Source organism: Hyperolius riggenbachi, chromosome 6 (genome assembly GCF_040937935.1).
Source record: "Hyperolius riggenbachi isolate aHypRig1 chromosome 6, aHypRig1.pri, whole genome shotgun sequence".
NCBI classification, from domain to species: Eukaryota; Metazoa; Chordata; class Amphibia; order Anura; family Hyperoliidae; genus Hyperolius; species Hyperolius riggenbachi.
In genome coordinates, this window is record NC_090651.1 from 383,737,016 (window position 1) to 383,756,591 (window position 19,576).

At 46.4% G+C, this 19,576-nt stretch overlaps 1 protein-coding gene across 2 annotated transcripts in view; it reads right to left on the reverse strand.

Annotated features, from left to right (window-relative positions):
• The window catches only part of LOC137523112 (transmembrane protease serine 3-like), an 85,517-nt gene that overhangs the window by 50,053 nt on the left and 15,888 nt on the right, over positions 1 to 19,576 (reverse strand). For both annotated transcript variants that reach the window (XM_068243332.1, XM_068243331.1), the window contains exons 3-4: positions 13,277 to 13,391; positions 10,550 to 10,687 (exon numbers count right to left, since the gene is read on the reverse strand). In XM_068243332.1, the coding sequence (XP_068099433.1) occupies positions 10,550 to 10,687; positions 13,277 to 13,391 (253 nt within the window). The remainder of the gene's footprint in view (positions 1 to 10,549; positions 10,688 to 13,276; positions 13,392 to 19,576) is intronic.

Consider the following 19,576-nt stretch of genomic DNA (forward strand, 5'->3'; position numbering starts at 1 on the left):
ATTTCCTTACCTAACCCTAACCCTAACCCCTAACCCTGCTTCAGTGCACGTGGTGTGCGTTGACTTGAAATCGCCCGCCGATCATTACACAGACAAGCTCTTAACACTCAAAAATGCCAGCGTTTTGTGGAGGAATTTTGCCATTAAAGTGGACCCAAATTAAAAAAACAAGATTTCAGAAATAAAATCTATTTTCTAAATTATAATAATAAATCGCAGCCTTTTTCAGCTGCATGATGACAAATATAAAATATTTTACATTTATTGGAGGAACCCCTCCCTTCCTTTCAAATTGCCGGGACAGAATCCGGCAGACTGGTGGAGTAGATGGTGTCCGGCAAAGGAGGAATTGCTAATGGCTGCCACCTGTATAACTCTAGTTATGAAAAGAGAAGGGTGAAAAGCATGCACTGAAATGCTCATAGGCTTGAAGGAGTGTTTATTTATCTTTGTATGTGTCAGAGTGCTGCAACTAAATATTTTGAATTAAAAAAAAATGTTTGGTTTGGGTCCGCTTTAAAGACATTGATTTCCAGAGCGACTTTAGGGAATGCAATTTCTCCAATAATGTTGGAGCCTCAGCAGTTGCGATTTCTGCAAATTGCAATCACTCCTGTGGATTCAGGGCCATAGAGTTACATTGGGGAGTTGCTTTTACAATCTCCAACGATTCCTATAAAGCATAAATCGCAGCTGAAAACACTCTAGAAGGCTGAGTTACACTCCAGTGATCTGCACTGGTGGTTATACATTGTCAACCCACTCACCAGCCATACATGCCCACATTTCTCACCAATGTTGTCTTAAGACCTGGCTTGCCATATACATCTAGGCTTGTGCCAGGACAACTCTACCCACTACGATGCACCATAGCTGCCAGCTGTCCTACAATCAGAGGGTCAAGCCTTTTTTGACCCTTGACCATTTGATTCGATCATTTCATCGAATCTAGTGTATTCCGGTATGCCCAATCGATGAAATGTGGCCGATATCTTGTCGAATTGATCGGCTTAATCGATCAAGCAGGATGCAAGATGTCAATCGCACAGAAATCATACACTGTTTATGTATCATTTGATCGACTTTGAATCATAGTTACATAGTTATTTTGGTTGAAAAAAAAGACATACGTCCATCGAGTTCAACCAGTACAAAATCGATGTTTGCATTCAGAGAATGGAGACACAACATCGGTCAGATCGGTTAGTGAAGGTGAATTGCATAGGATATCGTTTGTAGTGTGTGGGGAATGTTGGCGCTATAAAATCATAATAATAATAATAGTCGATCGACTTTCAATCAACCATACTGAGGTTGATTCCTCAATCACATTGTCGATTGAATTAGAATCTTTGATGTTTGGCTACCTTTACTAATATACAACTACAGCTATTTCCTGCAGGGCTTTCAGCTGGAGCCTTTGCCGTTTACATGCCGGGCAGCCCCCCACCCTATGATTTGTTTTACTGTTGTGTTCAAAATTATTCAACAATTCATAGAAATAGTACAAATTGTGAAAACCAACTGCAAATATGAACATATCTTCGCCAACATAGTAATTATCAAGAGATTTCCTGATCAATGGGATCTTTGGTTAGTCAACCATCCCCTTACCGAATAATACCATCAATCGTTAATTTCGTTTTTACTGATAAGAATATGGATATCACTACCTAACAAGGCTTAAAATTCAGATTATTATTCTAGCATCTTTTTAGCTTACAATGTAGAGACAAATTCTTTCTTTCTTTGTTTTTGTTATGTTGTTATATTAGTCCACTAATGGACTATGTTGTTGTTATTCTATCAAAGTCAAAAATGTGGTATTATTCCTCCACTTTGTAATATGATTTATTGCAATGATATGATCAATGCCACAGCAAAATATTTTGAAAACAAAATTATTCAACCCCCAATGCTGTAAAGTGTTTTAGGGAATTTAGTGTACATTTGTAATGGTGTTCAGAATTAAATCTTACAAGGACTTTTTAAAGAACCAAATGCAACTAAAATGACATCAATTGTTTTTGTAATACAGTATTAAATGGTTTGTTTTTTTGTGTGATTTCTTCATTGACAAAATTATTCAACCCCTTAAAGACTACCACCCTTAGGCCTCCTTTCCATAGACTGTTGATGGGCAGTGAAATGCCGCTCAAACTCTCACAACTGTTCTCTGCTGCCTGGTAACTGCTTGCTGCTGCCTGGTAACTGCTTGCTGCTGCCTGGTAACTGCTTGCTGCTGCCTGGTAACTGCTTGCTGCTGCCTGGTAACTGCTTGCTGAGCGCCCAGCTCAACAGTTTGTGGAAAGGAGGCCTAAGGGCTCGTTTCCACTAAGAGCGGTGCGATGTGCACATGCACAGCAATGGAAGAGTTTCCACTGCGTGCATGGTGTGCGGAGCGGTGCGATCCGATAATCTGCAGCATGCTGTAGATTTTCGCACACCCGCAGTCGCCTGCAGCCGTGTCCTATTTCCTCAATACACTTCCGCATCGGGAGATGCGGAAGTGATGCGGCCGGTGGCGGAAGTGATGCGTAGCCACACTCGCATCACTTCGCTAGTGGAAATCTTTCCACAAACTGTTGAGTTGTGTGCTCAGCAAGCAGTTACCAGGCAGAAGTAATCAGTTATCAGGCAGCAACAAGCAGTTACCAGGCAGAATTGAGCATTTGAGAGAGTTTGAGAGGCATTTCACTGCCTATCAGCGGTCCATGGAAAGGAGGCCTTACTGGTGTGTTTACAAACTTGGTGAAGTCAAGAGAATGGTCCAGGAAGACAGGAGAAGAGGTGATTTCTCTTCACAGGAAGAGCAATGGCTATAAGAAGATTGCAAGATGTTAAATATACCAAGAGACATGATAGGAAGCATAATTCGCAAATTCAAGGCAAAGGGCACTGTTGAAACGCTAACTGGTCGTGGCAGAAAGAAGATGCTGACTTCGACTGCTGTGCCCTGCTGTGTCCCCGTGTGACTGCTGAGGGACTGAAAAAAGATTTGTCAGATGCGGGTACTGAAGTTTCAGCTCAGACAATAAGGCGCACGCTGCGTAATGAAGGACTCCATGCCAGAACTCCTAGGCGCACCCCCTTGCTGTCCCCCAAAGAATAAGAAGAGTCGACTGCAGTATGCCAAAGTCATGTGGACAAACCACAAAAGTTTTGGGATAGTGCTCTGTGGACTGATGAAACAAAATTAGAACTGTTTGGGCCCATGGATCAACGCTATGTTTGGAGGAGGAAGAACAAGGCCTATGAAGAAAAGAACACCTTGCCTACTGTGAAGCATGGCGGGGGGTCAATCATGCTTTGGGGCTGGTTTGCTTCTGCAGGTACAGGGAAGCTTCAGTGTGTGCAAGGTACCATGAATTCTCTTCAGTACGAGGAGATATTGGATGAAAATGTGATGCAGTCCGTCACAAACCTGACACTTGGGAAACGTTGGACCTTTCAGCATGACAATGCACTGGCGAACTGAGGGGGCTATTCCGGGTGTCTGGAACCTCCCCGCCTGCACTGAGCTGTGTGTTCAGCCAGGGAAGCCCGCATAATATAGACAGCCTCATTCTCCCTCCCTTCTAACTTCTGGTGCCTCCCTCCAGCTAATAGAATGAGAGAGGCAGCCCAGCTTCCCTCACAAGAAGATGCAGCCTGCAGTGAGAGAATGTTGATTATGGAGTCCTGGACTCTCCACAGCACAGAAGTGTCAGACATGATGAAATTAGAGTGCAGGCAAGCTGGTAAATATGCACAGCATGATGCAGAGCTTGCCTGGACTCGGGGTCTGTGAGCAAACATCTGTCTGGTCTCTCCCCATTGTTATAATGACTGCATGTGTGGGTAAGGTGTTTAACAAGCTGAAAAGTTTTTGACAGTCCCTAGACTCCAGGAGGGCTTCTTTCTGACTTGTGTGAGAGACTGACAGGGACAGGAGTCCGATTACAGGCAAGTAGCCTGTGTGATGTGGGACTGCAATGCAGATAAGTTCTCTGCTCCATCTCAGGCTATTCTCAATTTCTCCACTCCTCTCTCTGGGCTAGTGCAACGCCAAAATGGCAATAGCAATCGCTAGCAATTTGTGAGTGTGATTTTGTGAAGTGATTTTCAGAGCGATTTTTGAATGAATTGCTCAAAAACATGCTACATGCAGTATACCTGCGATTTTGAAAAAATCACAACGCTGCTGTGGGAACACCCACATAGGGTAACATTAGCCAAGCGCTTTTCAAATCACTGTTGATTTGAAAAACGCTCAGAAGCCCTCTTGGTGTGCACCAGCCCTCCCTCATTCACCCTTGTTTCCCTCTTCCCCTAGTGCTGGCTGTGTCTTCTTGTCATACAGGAAAGCTAAATAAAAGTGCAATCCTGGTGAGGCAAATTATTATTTAGTATTTATATAGCGCCGACATCTTCCGCAGATGCATATATCCCTGCATCATATGGGTATCGCTTGCGCTATGTGACACTATGTAGCATATTCCACTGAATTGTCCAAACTAAGTCTATCTCCTGTTCCTCTCTTGGGGAATTGTTCCAGCGCTGTACCCCGTTCACATTTGCTGCTACCAGAAGCCCTCAGAAACACTCGTGTCCTTGAGTACTTCCAAAGATAGGCAGCTCCGTAATACGCCAGCGCACTTTTGTGCATGGGCAGTATGGAGCCACCTGTATTCGGAAGCACTCGGGGACATACGTGCTTCTGGACCTTTCAGGAACCCCCCCCCCCCCTTAAAAATCCTGCGTTTGCCCCTGCAATGATCCCAAGCACACCTCCAAGTCCACTAGAGCATGGTTGCAGATTAAAGTCTGGAAGAATTTGGAGTGGCCATCGCAGTCACCAGACTTAAATCTGATTGAGAACCTCTGGTGGGACCTAAAGAAAGCAGCACGCAAGCCTAAGAATGTGACTGAACTGGAGGCTTTTGCCCACGAAGAATGGGCTAAGATACCCGTAGATCACTGCAAGACACTTGTGTCAAGCTATGCTTTACGTTTAAAAGCTGTTATAACTGGAAAAGGATGTTGTACTAAGTACTAAGAATGAATGTCACTTGGGGGTTGAATAAAACGGATTATGATGTCAGCACAGAAAAGACATTTGTGGTTATTTCATTATAAATGTTATATTTGTCTGACTTACAAGCGCCTCTTTGATTTAATTGTAAACAAGATGACTGAAATGATCAAAATCAATGTCAAACTGGCCAAAACACTCAATTTCAGTGGGGGCTGAATAATTTTGAACACAACTGTAGGTCTGCTGTTTCAGTCTGCACACATTGTACAGCGCCACGGAATATGTTGGCGCTTTATAAATAAATAATAATAATAATAATACATATCTGTGCTGTTTAGTTACTGGAAGTGTTTGTACTACCTGTAGGTATACGCGTAACCTCAATGGCTGCATTCATTGTTTCCCATCACTAGCACAGAGGGAAGTGGTTGTGTTGTGTACACAGAGCCGGTGTGGTTAGTATGATTTGTGTTGTCGTTATTAAACCTCCCTCTCGCTGGTCTGTGACAACGTCTGGTGGGGTACAGATTTAGGGGAACATTTCTGTATTTACCTGCTGGGGTACACAGACCTCAGCCTCAGCACAAGCTAAAGAAATGTCCTGTGAAAGCCTAGAAAACGTGATGCTAAGCTGCAGTACAAGTAAAACTAATGTTAAAATGAGGGCCTGTTTCCACTATCGCGAATCTGCATGCGTTTTCTGCACGCAGATTCACACAACAATTAGCCTGTTTCCACTTGTCAGGAAAAAAGAGCGTTTCTCTGTGCAGGAAAAATCTGCACAGCAGAGCCATCAGAATTCGCACAACGATTTGCATACAATGTAATTAATAGGAAATTTGCATGCGTTTTCGCTATGCGAATTTTACCGCAAATTTGCGTACGTTTTCGCCTAAAATCAATGTAAAAGCACACAGGCACTGACATGGTTGAATTCGCATACATACAAAAGTATGTATTGTTTTGCAAAGGCAAATCGAATTGAATCGAATCGAATCATGATCGGACATGTCGGATTTAATCAGATCGTAAATAGAATCGTAATTAAATCGTACAAAGAATCGTATTGTGTAGATGGGGCTTTACACATGTGAATAAAGTGGTATTACTCATTAGCTACGCGGCGCTGGCGTTGGGGGGTTTTGTAATATGACCGTGATTCAACAGATAAGCCCCAGGGGTGTAATTAAGAAGCAATTACTCTTGAAGCGAGCAGAGATTTCTCATTCTGTCTTCCCAGCACACTGCGCATGGACACCGCAGCTGGCCACGTGGACGGTACATTACTTATAGCGACCGTAGCAGATGCCACGGGAACAGGCCACGGAGGGACCCCACTTAGGCGGAGGTGACCTGGTCGCTGGCCTGGTTCTCGGGTGCAGGGCTGTGCTACTCATGCAGTGGTGGCATTCCGTGTACCGGTGCGCCGAATGTGGACATTTACAAGTGCTGAAAGCCAAAGATAGATTAAAGTGGACCTGAACTCTTGCACAGGACAGAAGGAAAACACAGAAAAATGCACCCTGTGTGTATTTAGAGAGTTTAGCCTGTGTAATCCCCCCATCATGTGTGACTAATCACAAGTGTAATTTGATCTCTCAGCTGTGTCAGCTGGCTGCCTCATTTGTAAACACAGGATGTTAACAATATGTCTGCTTCCATGAAAGCAGGAAGTAGAAACACTGTCGATTTATTTCAGGATTTGTATCAGCTGTAATAAATGGTTTTTTTTCCTTTAAAGGTTATTATGCTGCTGCTTATCTCTTCGAGCGGAGAGGAAGTTCTGAGTTCAGCTCCGCTTGAAGATGAAATCGGGCCCTAGGTAAGATAGTAGCTTTGCCGTCCTCTTGTAGTTTCTTTTGGTAACCCGAGGTGTAGAGGGGTCAGAGCAGGACTCCTAAACATCCATTAGGCCCCAGGCACCTGCCTAGGTTGCCTTGTTAGATGGTCCTGCCCTGCTGGGTGCGGAAGGCAACACAAAGAGGAGAAATAGGAGCATCAGTTAGAGTTAGGGGTCAATATGGAGGGTTAGGGTTTGAGGAACGGGTTAAAGTAAAGGGGGCGGGGGGGTTGCATGTTATTGATAACGTTTTAAGTATACCTCCCAACTTTTTGACATGAGAAAGAGGGGCACTTAAGCCACGCCCCTGGCCATGCCCCTGTCAGAACCCTAGTCACGCATACCATAAAGATTTTATAAGAAAAATATGTTGTTTTATAATTCAAACCACACTGGATCTTTCTACCCCGGTTAATTTTCCTTTATATTAACATTTTAAAATTAGTAATATATTAATGTAAAGGATGGGAATAAAGTTTAGAGTCAATCAAACATATCTTTTAGTAGAGAAATATATATACTTACATAGAAAGAGGGACAAAGTCCTGAAAGAGGGACAAATGAGGGAAAAGCAGCTTGTTGTGCTGTGTGAGGAGTCTGACAGTGAGTAAGGAGGGGGGAGGCAGGAAAGCATAATTGGGGAAAAGCAGCTTGTTGTGCTGTGTGAGGAGTCTGACAGTGAGTAAGGAGGGGGGAGGCAGGAAAGCATAATTGGGGAAAAGCAGCTTGTTGTGCTGTGTGAGGAGTCTGACAGTGAGTGAGGAGGGGGGAGGCTGGAGAGCATCATTGGGGAAAAGCAGCTTGTTGTGCTGTGTGAGGAGTCTGACAGTGAGTGAGGAGGGGGGAGGCAGGAGAGCAGCATTGGGGAAAAGAAGCTTGTTGTGCTGTGTGAGGAGTCTGACAGTGAGTAAGGAGGGGGAGGCAGGAGAGCATCATTGGGGAAAAGCAGCTTGTTGTGCTGTGTGAGGAGTGTGACAGTGAGTGAGGAGGGGGGAGGCAGAAGAGCAGCACTGGGGAAAAACAGCTTGTTGTGCTGTGTGAGGAGTGTGACAGTGAGTGAGGAGGGGGGAGGCAGAAGAGCATCATTGGGAAAAGCAGCTTGTTGAGCTGTGTGAGGAGTCTGACAGTGAATGAGGAGGGGGGAGGCGGGAGAGCAGCAGTGTTTCATTTGACTTGCACAGCAGAAGGGAGGAGGTGGCACTGCTGTCCTGACTGAGGAGGAATGGAGTGGCTGAGGGTGAACAGTTTATTTGTCACAGACTCACAGCCAGCCAGTGTGCTAGTGTATTGAGCTGCAGCATGTCACGTGAGAACATCAAATGAAGCGGCGTAAATTGTTGGGTGCTGTGTGATATTTCCAAATCAGAGGGGGGCATCCTCAGAAGCAGAGGCGTTGCTAGGATCCTAAGAGATCTGGGGCAATCTAGCCATAAAATGGGTGTGGCCACACACCAGAATGTGGGTGTGGTCATGGGTGGAGCCAAATTTACATGAACTTAACAGCAGTCTAAGTGGGCCTGCCCAGCAAAATGTTGGATGAAGCCCCTCTCTCCATTAATACAAAAAAAAAATGCAGCATTAGACATAAATAGGCCGTGCCACTTAAACATAACTAGGCGGAGTTACCTGGTTTCTGTGGTGGCTGGTCTGGCTTTCTGCTGGGCGGGCTGCCTGCTGCCAGGTTATCTGGCAGTTCCCCCATAGCATTCCCTGACCTTCTATGCTTCCAGGGGCCTCCCATTGAGGCACCACAACTCCCAGCATGCCCCCATAGAAGAACCACAGCTCCCTGCATGCCCCCATAAAGGCACCACAGCACTCAGCATACCCTGATTGATGCACTACAGCTCCCAGCATGCCCACCATTGAGGCACCACAGCTGACTCTGCCAGGGAGACATCCGGGGCACCCCAGAATAGATCGGGGCACGTGCCACTGATTTGTGGGGCTAGCGACGCCTCTGCTCACAAGTTTGCCTCAGGCTGCACAAAGTCTAGTGTGTAATTTCAGAGCGAGCCACTGGGTGTCGCGTGTGCTCCTGCTCTGATCTCTGCACCAGTGTCTCTCTGGCATGCTGCTGGCTGCTCTATTCATCTGAATAGAGGGCTGCTGAAGTAAAGACTGCAGTGAGAACAGCTGCTCAGCAATGCAGGCAGCGTTACCAACGGGCATAAGGGGGTCATTAGCCAAAGTTCTGCAAGTCTTGTGATACTGGAGAACTCGAGTGACTCAGCACACCTGGCCGAAATGTACGACAAATTAGGACTAATTTCTGGTGAATTATCTCACCATACTCCTTAACTCACAATTTGTCACACCTTAAATGCATGTCATGTAAAAACGCTGTGAGCAAATTTGGGAGCAGGGTGAGGCCGAAAAGCCAGACGACCCCTCTCCTGCTGAAACTCCTGCGCGGCGTAAAAACAATTCCCCCACCCTACCCAGTTGTAGCAATCTTTGCTATGATCTGATATAAACCGGGTAGAGATTGCAAACTTTTGCCACCTTATAGGAGACAGTTAGTCGTTAATCCAGGCCAGGTTTTCAGGCTCGCTACATGTGTTCTCTAGCCCTGCGGTACAGCAACCAATCAGCGCAACCGTCATTTCCTGAACACGCAAGCGTTAATTCCAAGACCAGCAAAAGGTGGCCTCTTGTTCATAGCCTGCAATTCCACGCAAGACGCAAGATTTATCTAATGTGATTAAAGAGTTCAGGCAGCATTCAGGTAAACAAACTCCTCCCACTTACAGAGAAGTATGGAGGTAAAACAAACTCCTCCCACTTACAGAGGAGAATTATGGAGGTAAAACAAACTCCTCCCACTTACAGAGGAGAATTATGGAGGTAAAACAAACTCCTCCCTCTTACAAAGAGGTATAGAGGTAAAACAAACTCCTCCCACTTACAGAGCAGAAGTATAGAGGTAAAATAAACCCCTCTCACACTCAGAGCAGAAGTATAGAGGTAAAACAAACTCCTCCCACTTACAGAGGAGAAATATGAGATAAAACAAACTCCTCCCACTTACAGAGAAGTATGGAGGTAAAACTCCTCCCACTTACAGAGAAGTATGGAGGTAAAACAAACTCCTCCCACTTACAGAGGGGAATTATGGAGGTAAAACAAACTCCTCCCACTTACAGAGGAGAAGTATGGTGGTAAAACAAACTCCTCCCATTTACAAAGAGGTATAGAGGTAAAACACACTCCTCCCACTTACAGAGGAGAAGTATGGTGGTAAAACAAACTCCTCCCACCTACAAAGAGGTATAGAGGTAAAACAAACTCCTCCCACTTACAGAGGAAAAGTATAGAGGTAAAACAAACTCCTCCCACTTACAGAGAAATATGGAGGTAAAACCAACTCCTCCCACTTACAGAGGAGAAGTATGGAGGTATAACAAGCTCCTCCCACTTACAGAGAAGTATGGAGGTAAAACCAACTCCTCCCACTTCCAGAAGAGAATTATGGAGGTAAAGCAAGCTCCTCCCATTACAGAGAAGTATGGAGGTAAAACAATCTCCTCCCACTTACAGAGGAGAAGTATGGAGGTATAACAAGCTCCTCCCACTTACAGAGAAGTATGGAGGTAAAACAAACTCCCCCCATTACAGAGAACTATGGAGGTATAACAAGCTCCTCCCACTTACAGAGAAGTATGCAGGTAAAACAAGCTCCTCCCACTTACAGAGAAGCAGTATAGAGAGAGATGCAGCCACGATGGACAGGATGATGGAGAAGGCCACCAGAGCTCTGGACACCTGATGTAAGGAGCACAATGACGGCTTTTCCTCCGAGCTGCAGGGCGTCTCACATCCGGACGCATCTGAAAAGAGAAGAAACAGGTAATGCCGTATAATCGGGTGTGTGATATAAGATGAAGAGAGAGGGAAGTGCTGCAGACTTACTCCTAGAGAATGCTACTTAAAGAGGAACTCCAGTGAAAATAAGGTAATAAAAAAAAGTGCTTCATTTGTACAATTATTATGTATAAATGATTTAGTCAGTGTTTGCCCAGTGTAACATCTTTCCTCTCCCTGATTTACATTCTGACATTTATCACATGGTGACATTTTTACTGCTGGCAAGTGATGTAGCTGCTGCTTGCTGTTTTGGCAGTTGGAAACAGCTATTTCCCACAATGCAACAGGGTTCACTGACAGGGAACTGTCAGGACCATGGTCTGACATCACATTGTCGGAGGGGTTTCACCACAATATCAGCCATACAGCGCCCCCTGATGATCCGTTTGTGAAAAGGAATAGATTTCTCATGTTAAAGTGGGTATCAGCTACTGATTGGGATACAGTTAAATTCTTGGTCGGAGTTTCTCTTTTAGGTGGCCACACATTACTCAATTATCAACATTGATATTATCCACCCAATATCCTCCTCCAGCCCCTGGATCTTCCGCTACGGTTCCCGGTACGTCAGGCAGTTGGGGGCGTAATGCACATGTGCAGCCCAGCCGCATGGGCGTGCCCCGATGCGCTCCCAACACCAGGAGTGTTCGACGCCTGCACAGTACTACTACGCAGGAGCTTGACGGGAGAGTTCGCAGGGCCAGACTGCGCCAACTGGCCAAATTACCTGGACCCGTAGCGGAGGAAGATGGTGAGGAACCGATAAGCCTGAAGGGGGCTGGAGGAAGCCCCAGGTATGTATCATTTTTTACTTTTTCTTTATCTCGGGTGCCCTTTTATGATCAAATCTGGCAGAGATCAATGCCACAACATTGCCACACAATCGATCATTTCAATCAATTTCTGTCTGTCAAAACTATTGATCTGGCAAGCTGGAAAAATCTCGATTGGGTGCGCGGTGGTAGCGATGTTTGATTTCCTGACGACCAGCAGACCGAACAGAGAGCATAGAATCTATTGGAAATCATCCTAGCTGCCTGCTGCGGCTCGTAGATAAGGTGCAGCCTGGATAATACTGTAACATTGCAGCCATGCACAAGCAAGTCACAGGTGACAGGCAATGCCCTCAGTGATCAGGCAGCAGCTTACACAGGAAGTATAGGTCTCACCAGGTAATGCAGGTGCAGTACTGACAGTGTGCTCCTCTGTACACATTTCTGTGCAGCCTGAATGATGCATTAGCATTGCAGCCATGCACAAGCAAGTCACAGATGACAGGCAATGCCCTCAGTAATCAGGCAGCAGCTTACACAGGAAGTATAGGTCTCACCAGTTAGTACAGGTACAGTACTGATAGTGTGTTCCTCTGTACACATTTCTGTGCAGCCTGAATGATGCATTAGCATTGCAGCCATGCACAAGCAAGTCACCGATGACAGGCAATGCCCTCAGTGATCAGGCAGCAGCTTACACAGGAAGGTCTCACCGGTTGGTGCTTTTGGGGTAATCCACGCCAGGCCAGACAACAGCTCACGGGTCTCTGACTGACGTATCACTCATGTGCCCGCGGCCCGGCCACTTTCCACTATAGCCGGATACAGAATACAGAGGGGCCAAAATAACAGGTCCGCTATAACAAGAGTTCTTTTATATCTGGGTTTACTATACCAGGAGTTACTCCCATATACTTATAATGGGGCATGACTGGGACCTAGACATTAAAGAGTACCTGTAGTGAAAAGTGTCCTAGGGGGTACTTACCTCAAGAGGGAGAAGCCTCTGGTTTGTAAAGTGGCTTTCCCTGTCCTCCTCACCAGAGGGGATCCAGCGCTGGGGACCCACGGAAATCTGCTTGGGGCCCACCCACAGCTCTGGGCCCCACCGCCGTCACACGAGCTGCTCCCCTATAGTTACACCCCTGTAATAGATCTGTGTCAACATGGGCCTTACAATATTAATGTTCCAAAACTACAGTAACTATCCATTGGGAAGGTTACACCATACTTTCTATTGAGCTTTTACATCTGTTTGTGTCCCTCCCCACACCCCCACCCACACCTATACTGTCCCCTCCCCTATACAATACCTTCTCCTGTACTGTCCCCTCCCCTATACTATCCCCTCCCCTATACAGTACCACTCCTATACCACACCCTCCCCTATACTGTCCCCTCCCCTATACAGTATCACCCCTATACTGTACCCACCCCTGTACTGTCCACTCCCCTATACTATAACCTCCCCTACCCTATACTCTCCCATCCCTATACTGTCTACTCCCCTATACTGTACCCACACCTATACTGTCCCCTCCCCTATACTGTTCCCTCCCCTATACTGTTCCCTCCCCTATACTGTACCCAACCCTATACTGTACCCAACCCCATACTGTACCCTCCCCTATACTGCACCCTTCCCTATACTGCACCCTCCCCTATACTGTCCACTCCCCTATACTGTACCTGCCCACCCCTATACTGCACCCTCCCCTATACTGTCTACTCTCCTATACTGTACCCGCCCCTGTACTGTACACATTGTAGTCTTCTCACTCTGATTCTGCTGTTCGGTCACCGTTGCGATGATGACAGAATTCTCATCCACTGGCACTGTGGTACAGCCATCTCCTCCGGCCTCTTCTCCACTTCTGTAGGGGACATCCACATTCTGGTAAAACAAGAACAAGAATTCATTATATGAATCACAATTCACACCATTAAAGCATACCCACACCCAGGAACATTCTGTGCACACAGCCTGTGTGAGTTCTCCTCACAAAGCATACCCAAACCCAGGAACACTCTGTGCACACAGCCTGTGTGTGAGTTCTCCTCACAAAGCATACCCACACCCAGGAACACTCTGTGCACACAGCCTGTGTGTGAGTTCTCCTCACAAAGCATACCCACACCCAGGAACACTCTGTGCACACAGCCTGTGTGTGAGTTATCTTCACAAAGCATACCCACACCCAGGAACACTCTGTGCACACAGCCTGTGTGTGAGTTCTCCTCACAAAGCATACCCACACCCAGGAACACTCTGTGCACACAGCCTGTGTGTGAGTTCTCCTCACAAAGCATACCCACACCCAGGAACACTCTGTGCACACAGCCTGTGTGTGAGCTATCCTCACAAAGCTTACCCACACCCAGGAACACTCTGTGCACACAGCCTGTGTGTGAGCTCTCTTCACAAAGCATATCCACACCCAGGAACACTCTGTGCACACAGCCTGTGTGTGAGCTCTCTTTACAAAGCATATCCACACCCAGGAACACTCTGTGCACACAGCCTGTGTGTGAGCTCTCTTCACAAAGCATACCCACACCCAGGAACACTCTGTGCACACAGCCTGTGTGTGAGTTCTCCTCACAAAGCATACCCACACCCAGGAACACTCTGTGCACACAGCCTGTGTGTGAGCTATCCTCACAAAGCATACCCACACCCAGGAACACTCTGTGCACACAGCCTGTGTGTGAGCTCTCTTTACAAAGCATATCCACACCCAGGAACACTCTGTGCACACAGCCTGTGTGTGAGTTCTCTTCACAAATCATACCCACACCCAGGAACACTCTGTGCACACAGCCTGTGTGTGAGCTCTCCTCACAAAGCATACCCACACCCAGGAACACTCTGTGCACACAGCCTGTGTGTGAGTTCTCTTCACAAAGCATACCCACACACCAAGGAACACTCTGTGCACACAGCCTGTGTGTGAGCTCTCTTCACAAAGCATATCCACACCCAGAAACACTCTGTGCACACAGCCTGTGTGTGAGCTCTCGTCACAAAGCATACCCACACCCAGGAACACTCTGTGCATACAGCCTGTGTGTGAGTTCTCCTCACAAAGCATACCCACACCCAGGAACACTCTCTGCACACAGCCTGTGTGCGAGTTCTCCTCACAAAGCATATCCACACCCAGAAACACTCTGTGCACACAGCCTGTGTGTGACCTCTCTTCACAAAGCATACCCACACCCAGGAACACTCTGTGCACACAGCCTGTGTGTGAGCTCTCTTCACAAAGCATACCCACACCCAGGAACACTCTGTGCACACAGCCTGTGTGTGAGCTCTCTTCACAAAGCATACCCACACACCAAGGAACACTTTGTGCACACAGCCTGTGTGCGAGTTCTCCTCACAAAGCATACCCACACCCAGGAACACTCCGTGCACACAGCCTGTGTGTGAGTTCTCCTCACAAAGCATACCCACACCCAGAAACACTCTGTGCACACAGCCTGTGTGTGAGCTCTCTTCACAAAGCATACCCACACCCAGAAACACTCTGTGCACACAGCCTGTGTGTGAGCTCTCGTCACAAAGCATACCCACACCCAGGAACACTCTGTGCATACAGCCTGTGTGTGAGCTCTCGTCACAAAGCATACCCACACCCAGGAACACTCCGCGCACACAGCCTGTGTGTGAGTTCTCCTCACAAAGCATACCCACACCCAGGAACACTCTGTGCACGCAGCCTGTGTGTGAGCTCTCTTCACAAAGCATACCCACACCCAGAAACACTCTGTGCACACAGCCTGTGTGTGAGCTCTCTTCACAAAGCATACCCACACCCAGAAACACTCTGTGCACACAGCCTGTGTGTGAGCTCTCCTCACAAGGCATACCCACACCCAGGAACACTCTGTGCACACAGCCTGTGTGTGACCTCTCTTCACAAAGCATACCCACACCCAGGAACACTCTGTGCACACAGCCTGTGTGTGAGTTCTCCTCACAAAGCATACCCACACCCAGGAACACTCTGTGCACACAGCCTGTGTGTGAGTTCTCTTCACAAAGCATACCCACACCCAGGAACACTCTGTGCACACAGCCTGTGTGGGCTCTCTTCACAAAGCATACCCACACCCAGGAACACTCTGTGCACACAGCCTGTGTGTGAGCTCTCCTCACAAGGCATACCCACACCCAGGAACACTCCGCGCACACAGCCTGTGTGTGAGCTCTCCTCACAAAGAAAATTGTACAAATACTTCTTCTACCTCAGCAAGTTTCGATTGGTCAGTTTTCAAGCTGGACTAATTTGTATACAGAATTTGCATAATCCTGCATCAACTCAGAAGAATTTGCATCTCAGTGATCAGCCCTAGTGATGTTGATGACACATTAATTAAAGTGCACCTTCAGGGCTTGTCCACACCTAGGGGTTAATTCACAAAAGCGTGATAACTGATATCATAGCAGTTATCACACGATCTGCCACGCGCGCAAAGCATTACTCTGCGTGATAAACGAACGTTTGTGCGTGATCGTGCACAAACGTTCGTTTATCACGCGGAGTAATGCTTCAGGCGGGCAAAGCGACACGTGCAGCAGAATGCGTGATAACGGCTGCGATAGCAGTTATTACGTTTTTGTGAATCAACCTCCTAGGGTGTTTGCGCTATTTTTTCTGCACCAAAAGCGCTTGTGCAATGATTCCTTATGGGACTGTTCATATCTGCGCGTTTCATCTGCTTTCCGCTGACCAAAGCGCTGCCTGCACCATTTTTGGGGTGATTTTGCTATAATGGAAGATATAGGAAAACGCAAAACACTCACAAAATCAATTTATGCGGCCATTGCATTTGCGCTTTCATGAATAAATACATTGTATTTATTCATTTCCGGGTGAAAGAGTTCACTTCCTGACAAATCGATCTGCAAAAGCGCTTAGAAAAGCGCTTTACAAAAAAGCACAGTGAGCAGGTAAGCGCCGGGAGGCGCTAAAAAAAAATCGTGCACAAAATCGAAAACGGCTGGCGTGAGCAATTTTGATTGTAGATGTGAACAAAGCCTGACTGACATTCACAAAGCTTTTCTGTTAAATGATCTGGCCTTACTTGTTAACTCACAATTTATATTATTTAAGGTACACTTTAAAACATCATTTAAAATATACATATATATTTACTGCGTACGTTAAAAAAGGGCGCTGGGAAAAAAGGGCGCAGGGTTTTAAAAGATAATTATGAATAACGTTTAAAAAAAATTTGTGTTATATTGCGTTTAAAAATAATGTTTTATAAAGTTATAAATCATTAAAGTGAACCAGAGACGAAGCACCCTTGTGTATTTTACCATAGAAATCAGTGGGAACATTAGAGAAAACATTTACCATGCTCTCTGTTCCATCCTCACTGCTAAAAGTGTCTGTTATCTAGCTGAGATAAGAATCCCGGACTGAGCATTGAGTCTGGCTTTGCTATAATGACTCAGCTATAATGATTCCTGAGCAAAGCCAGCAGGGGGCAGGCTTGGACTTGAAGACAGCAAAGAACACAGTCTCAGCTATAATTATTCTGTAGCAAAGCCAGACCGACTGCTTAGTCGGGATTCTTATCTTAGAGGTGATAACAGGCAAATTAAACAGAGAACAATGTAACAAAGAGCAGATTAGGTGTTTACTGTCATGTTCCCACTGATTTATAAGGTAAAATACATGAGGTTGCTTCATCTCTGGTTCTCTTTAAATAATGTGTATAAAATCGGCAATTTTAAAAACGTTAATCTTCCCTGTTTAAAAATTGAAATTTATAATAACGTTTTATAAAACATTAATAAGAATTTTACTAAAGCTATACCTAAACCTACTCTCACACAGAACCCTCCCTGTACCTATCCCTAACCCCTAGACCCCCCTGTTGGTGCCTAAACCTAAGACCCCCTGGTGGTGCCTAACCCTAAGACCCCCCTGGTGGTGCCTAACCCTAAGACCCCCCTGCAGGTGCCTAAACCTAAGACCCCCCTGGTGGTGCCTAAACCTAAGACCCCCCTGGTGGTGCCTAAACCTAAGACCCCCCTGGTGGTGCCTAAACCTAAGACCCCCCTGGTGGTGCCTAACCCTAAGACCCCCCTGGTGGTGCCTAAACCTAAGACCCCCCTGTTGGTGCCTAAACCTAACACCCCCCTGTGATAAGCATTAATAACGTTTAAAAAAAATATGGTGCGGTTTTTCGTTTAAAAATGTGAAAAAAAAAATGTAAGTACGGTTTTTCGTTTAAAAGTAATGTTTAAAAAATTATAAATTATTAAATAACGTGTAATCATGAGAAACAGTTATAAAACATTAAAAGTCTCCGGGCGCCGCTTTTAAAACGTTATTTTTCTCCAGCGCCCTTTTTTCCTGTTGGGCGCCGATTAAACGATATTTATTATGGGAGTGAATGGCGGCGCCCTTTTTGTCCACCTGCCTCATGCGCCCAAATTTCCTGCTTCCATATTTACTGTATTTTTGGACTAGAAGACTCACTTGTTCTCCTCCAAAAGTGATGGGAAAAAGTCACTGCGTCTTATAGTCCAAATGCCGGGAGTTCCTGACTTGTTAATGCTGCCAATACCAACCTCCAGCCCGCCCTAATGCTGCGGGCTCCCTGTTAGGGCTGCTCAAATTCAGATCCGGGAGATACCCGGATAGTTGCTATCCGGATATCTCCCAGTTACCTGTGCGGGGTGGGCGGGGGGGGGGGGGGGCAATCTTACCTGTCTGACGTCTTCTTCGTCCGTCCCTCGGCGCCTCCTACGATGCGCTCCACGCGCGTCACGTGATTACAAACACTTTCTCCTTCAACCCGGAAGGAGGAAGTGTTTGTAATCACGTGACCGCCGCTTGGACCGCATTGTGGGAGGTGACAGGGACGGACCGAAGAAGACGTCAGACAGGTAAGATTGACCCCCCCCCCCCCCCCGCCCAGGTAACTGGGAGATATCCGGATAGAATTATCCGGATGTCTCCCGGATCCGGATTTGAGCAGCCCTGCTCCCTGTACTGTGCCCATGCAGAGCAGGTTTAGTATATATATATATATATCTTTTCCTCTGGTTTTTGTCCTGTAAACCTAGGTGCATCCTATGGTCAGGAGCGTCTTAAAGTCTGAAAAAACCGGTAGCCTAGTTCTCGTATGTCAAAAAAAACAAGCAGAAATAAAACATCTACAATGAAAAAGAAAGGAGAGAATCAATGAATTTACAGTAAGTAATGTCAATCCGTCACGCCATTAACAACAAACAAAACTGACAGCAAAGTGGAAGGAAACTGACTTCGGGTGACCCGGCAGGCAGTTTGAACGTTATTTACACAGCACACAAAAAACCTCTCAGAAAATCGGAAGCCCTGTACAATCACCGGCAGCAGATTGTGCAGCACTTCCAACCTCCAAAATATCATGCTGAAAATCGCTGTGGCAAACACTAGCAAAAAACAGGAGCATTTGCTACAGCGATTGGCGATCTGTAGAGCTTCAGGCCTTACAGGTGCTTTACACTTGTAGAAGAAAGTACAGAGGAGAATTGTTTACGTTTAACTACTTCCGTACCAGCAGTCTCTGCCCCCTTAAGGACCCGAGACTGCTGGTACTATAAAACGGCGCTTACCGGCAAATACCGTCAAATCGCCGCAATAATCCGCCGCTCGCCCATTGCCGCAGGTCCCTCTCTCTGCCGGCAGAGCGCTGTGCACTGGCTTTCATTGCCTCCTGACCCTGTCAATCAATGTAAGCCAATGGGATTGGCTTACAGTGATGAAAGAGCCAGAAGCCAATGAAAATGGCTCCTGCCCGGCTCACAGAACTGCCATCACAGAGACAATAGGGCGAGTGATCTGCGGCGAGGAAACAGCGGTACGATCGGCTGAACCGCCTGGTGATGATGTTTGAAGTGTACGTCCTGTCAGATCCGCGCTGCCGCCTGCAGGACGTAGATTTCAACTGCTTCGGTCCGGATCCGGTTATGACATGCCAGGTTTTTAACCATTTCAGCCCGCAGGGATTTTTCACCTTATGCATCAGATCAATTTTCACCTCCCATTCATTCGCTAATAACTTTATCAC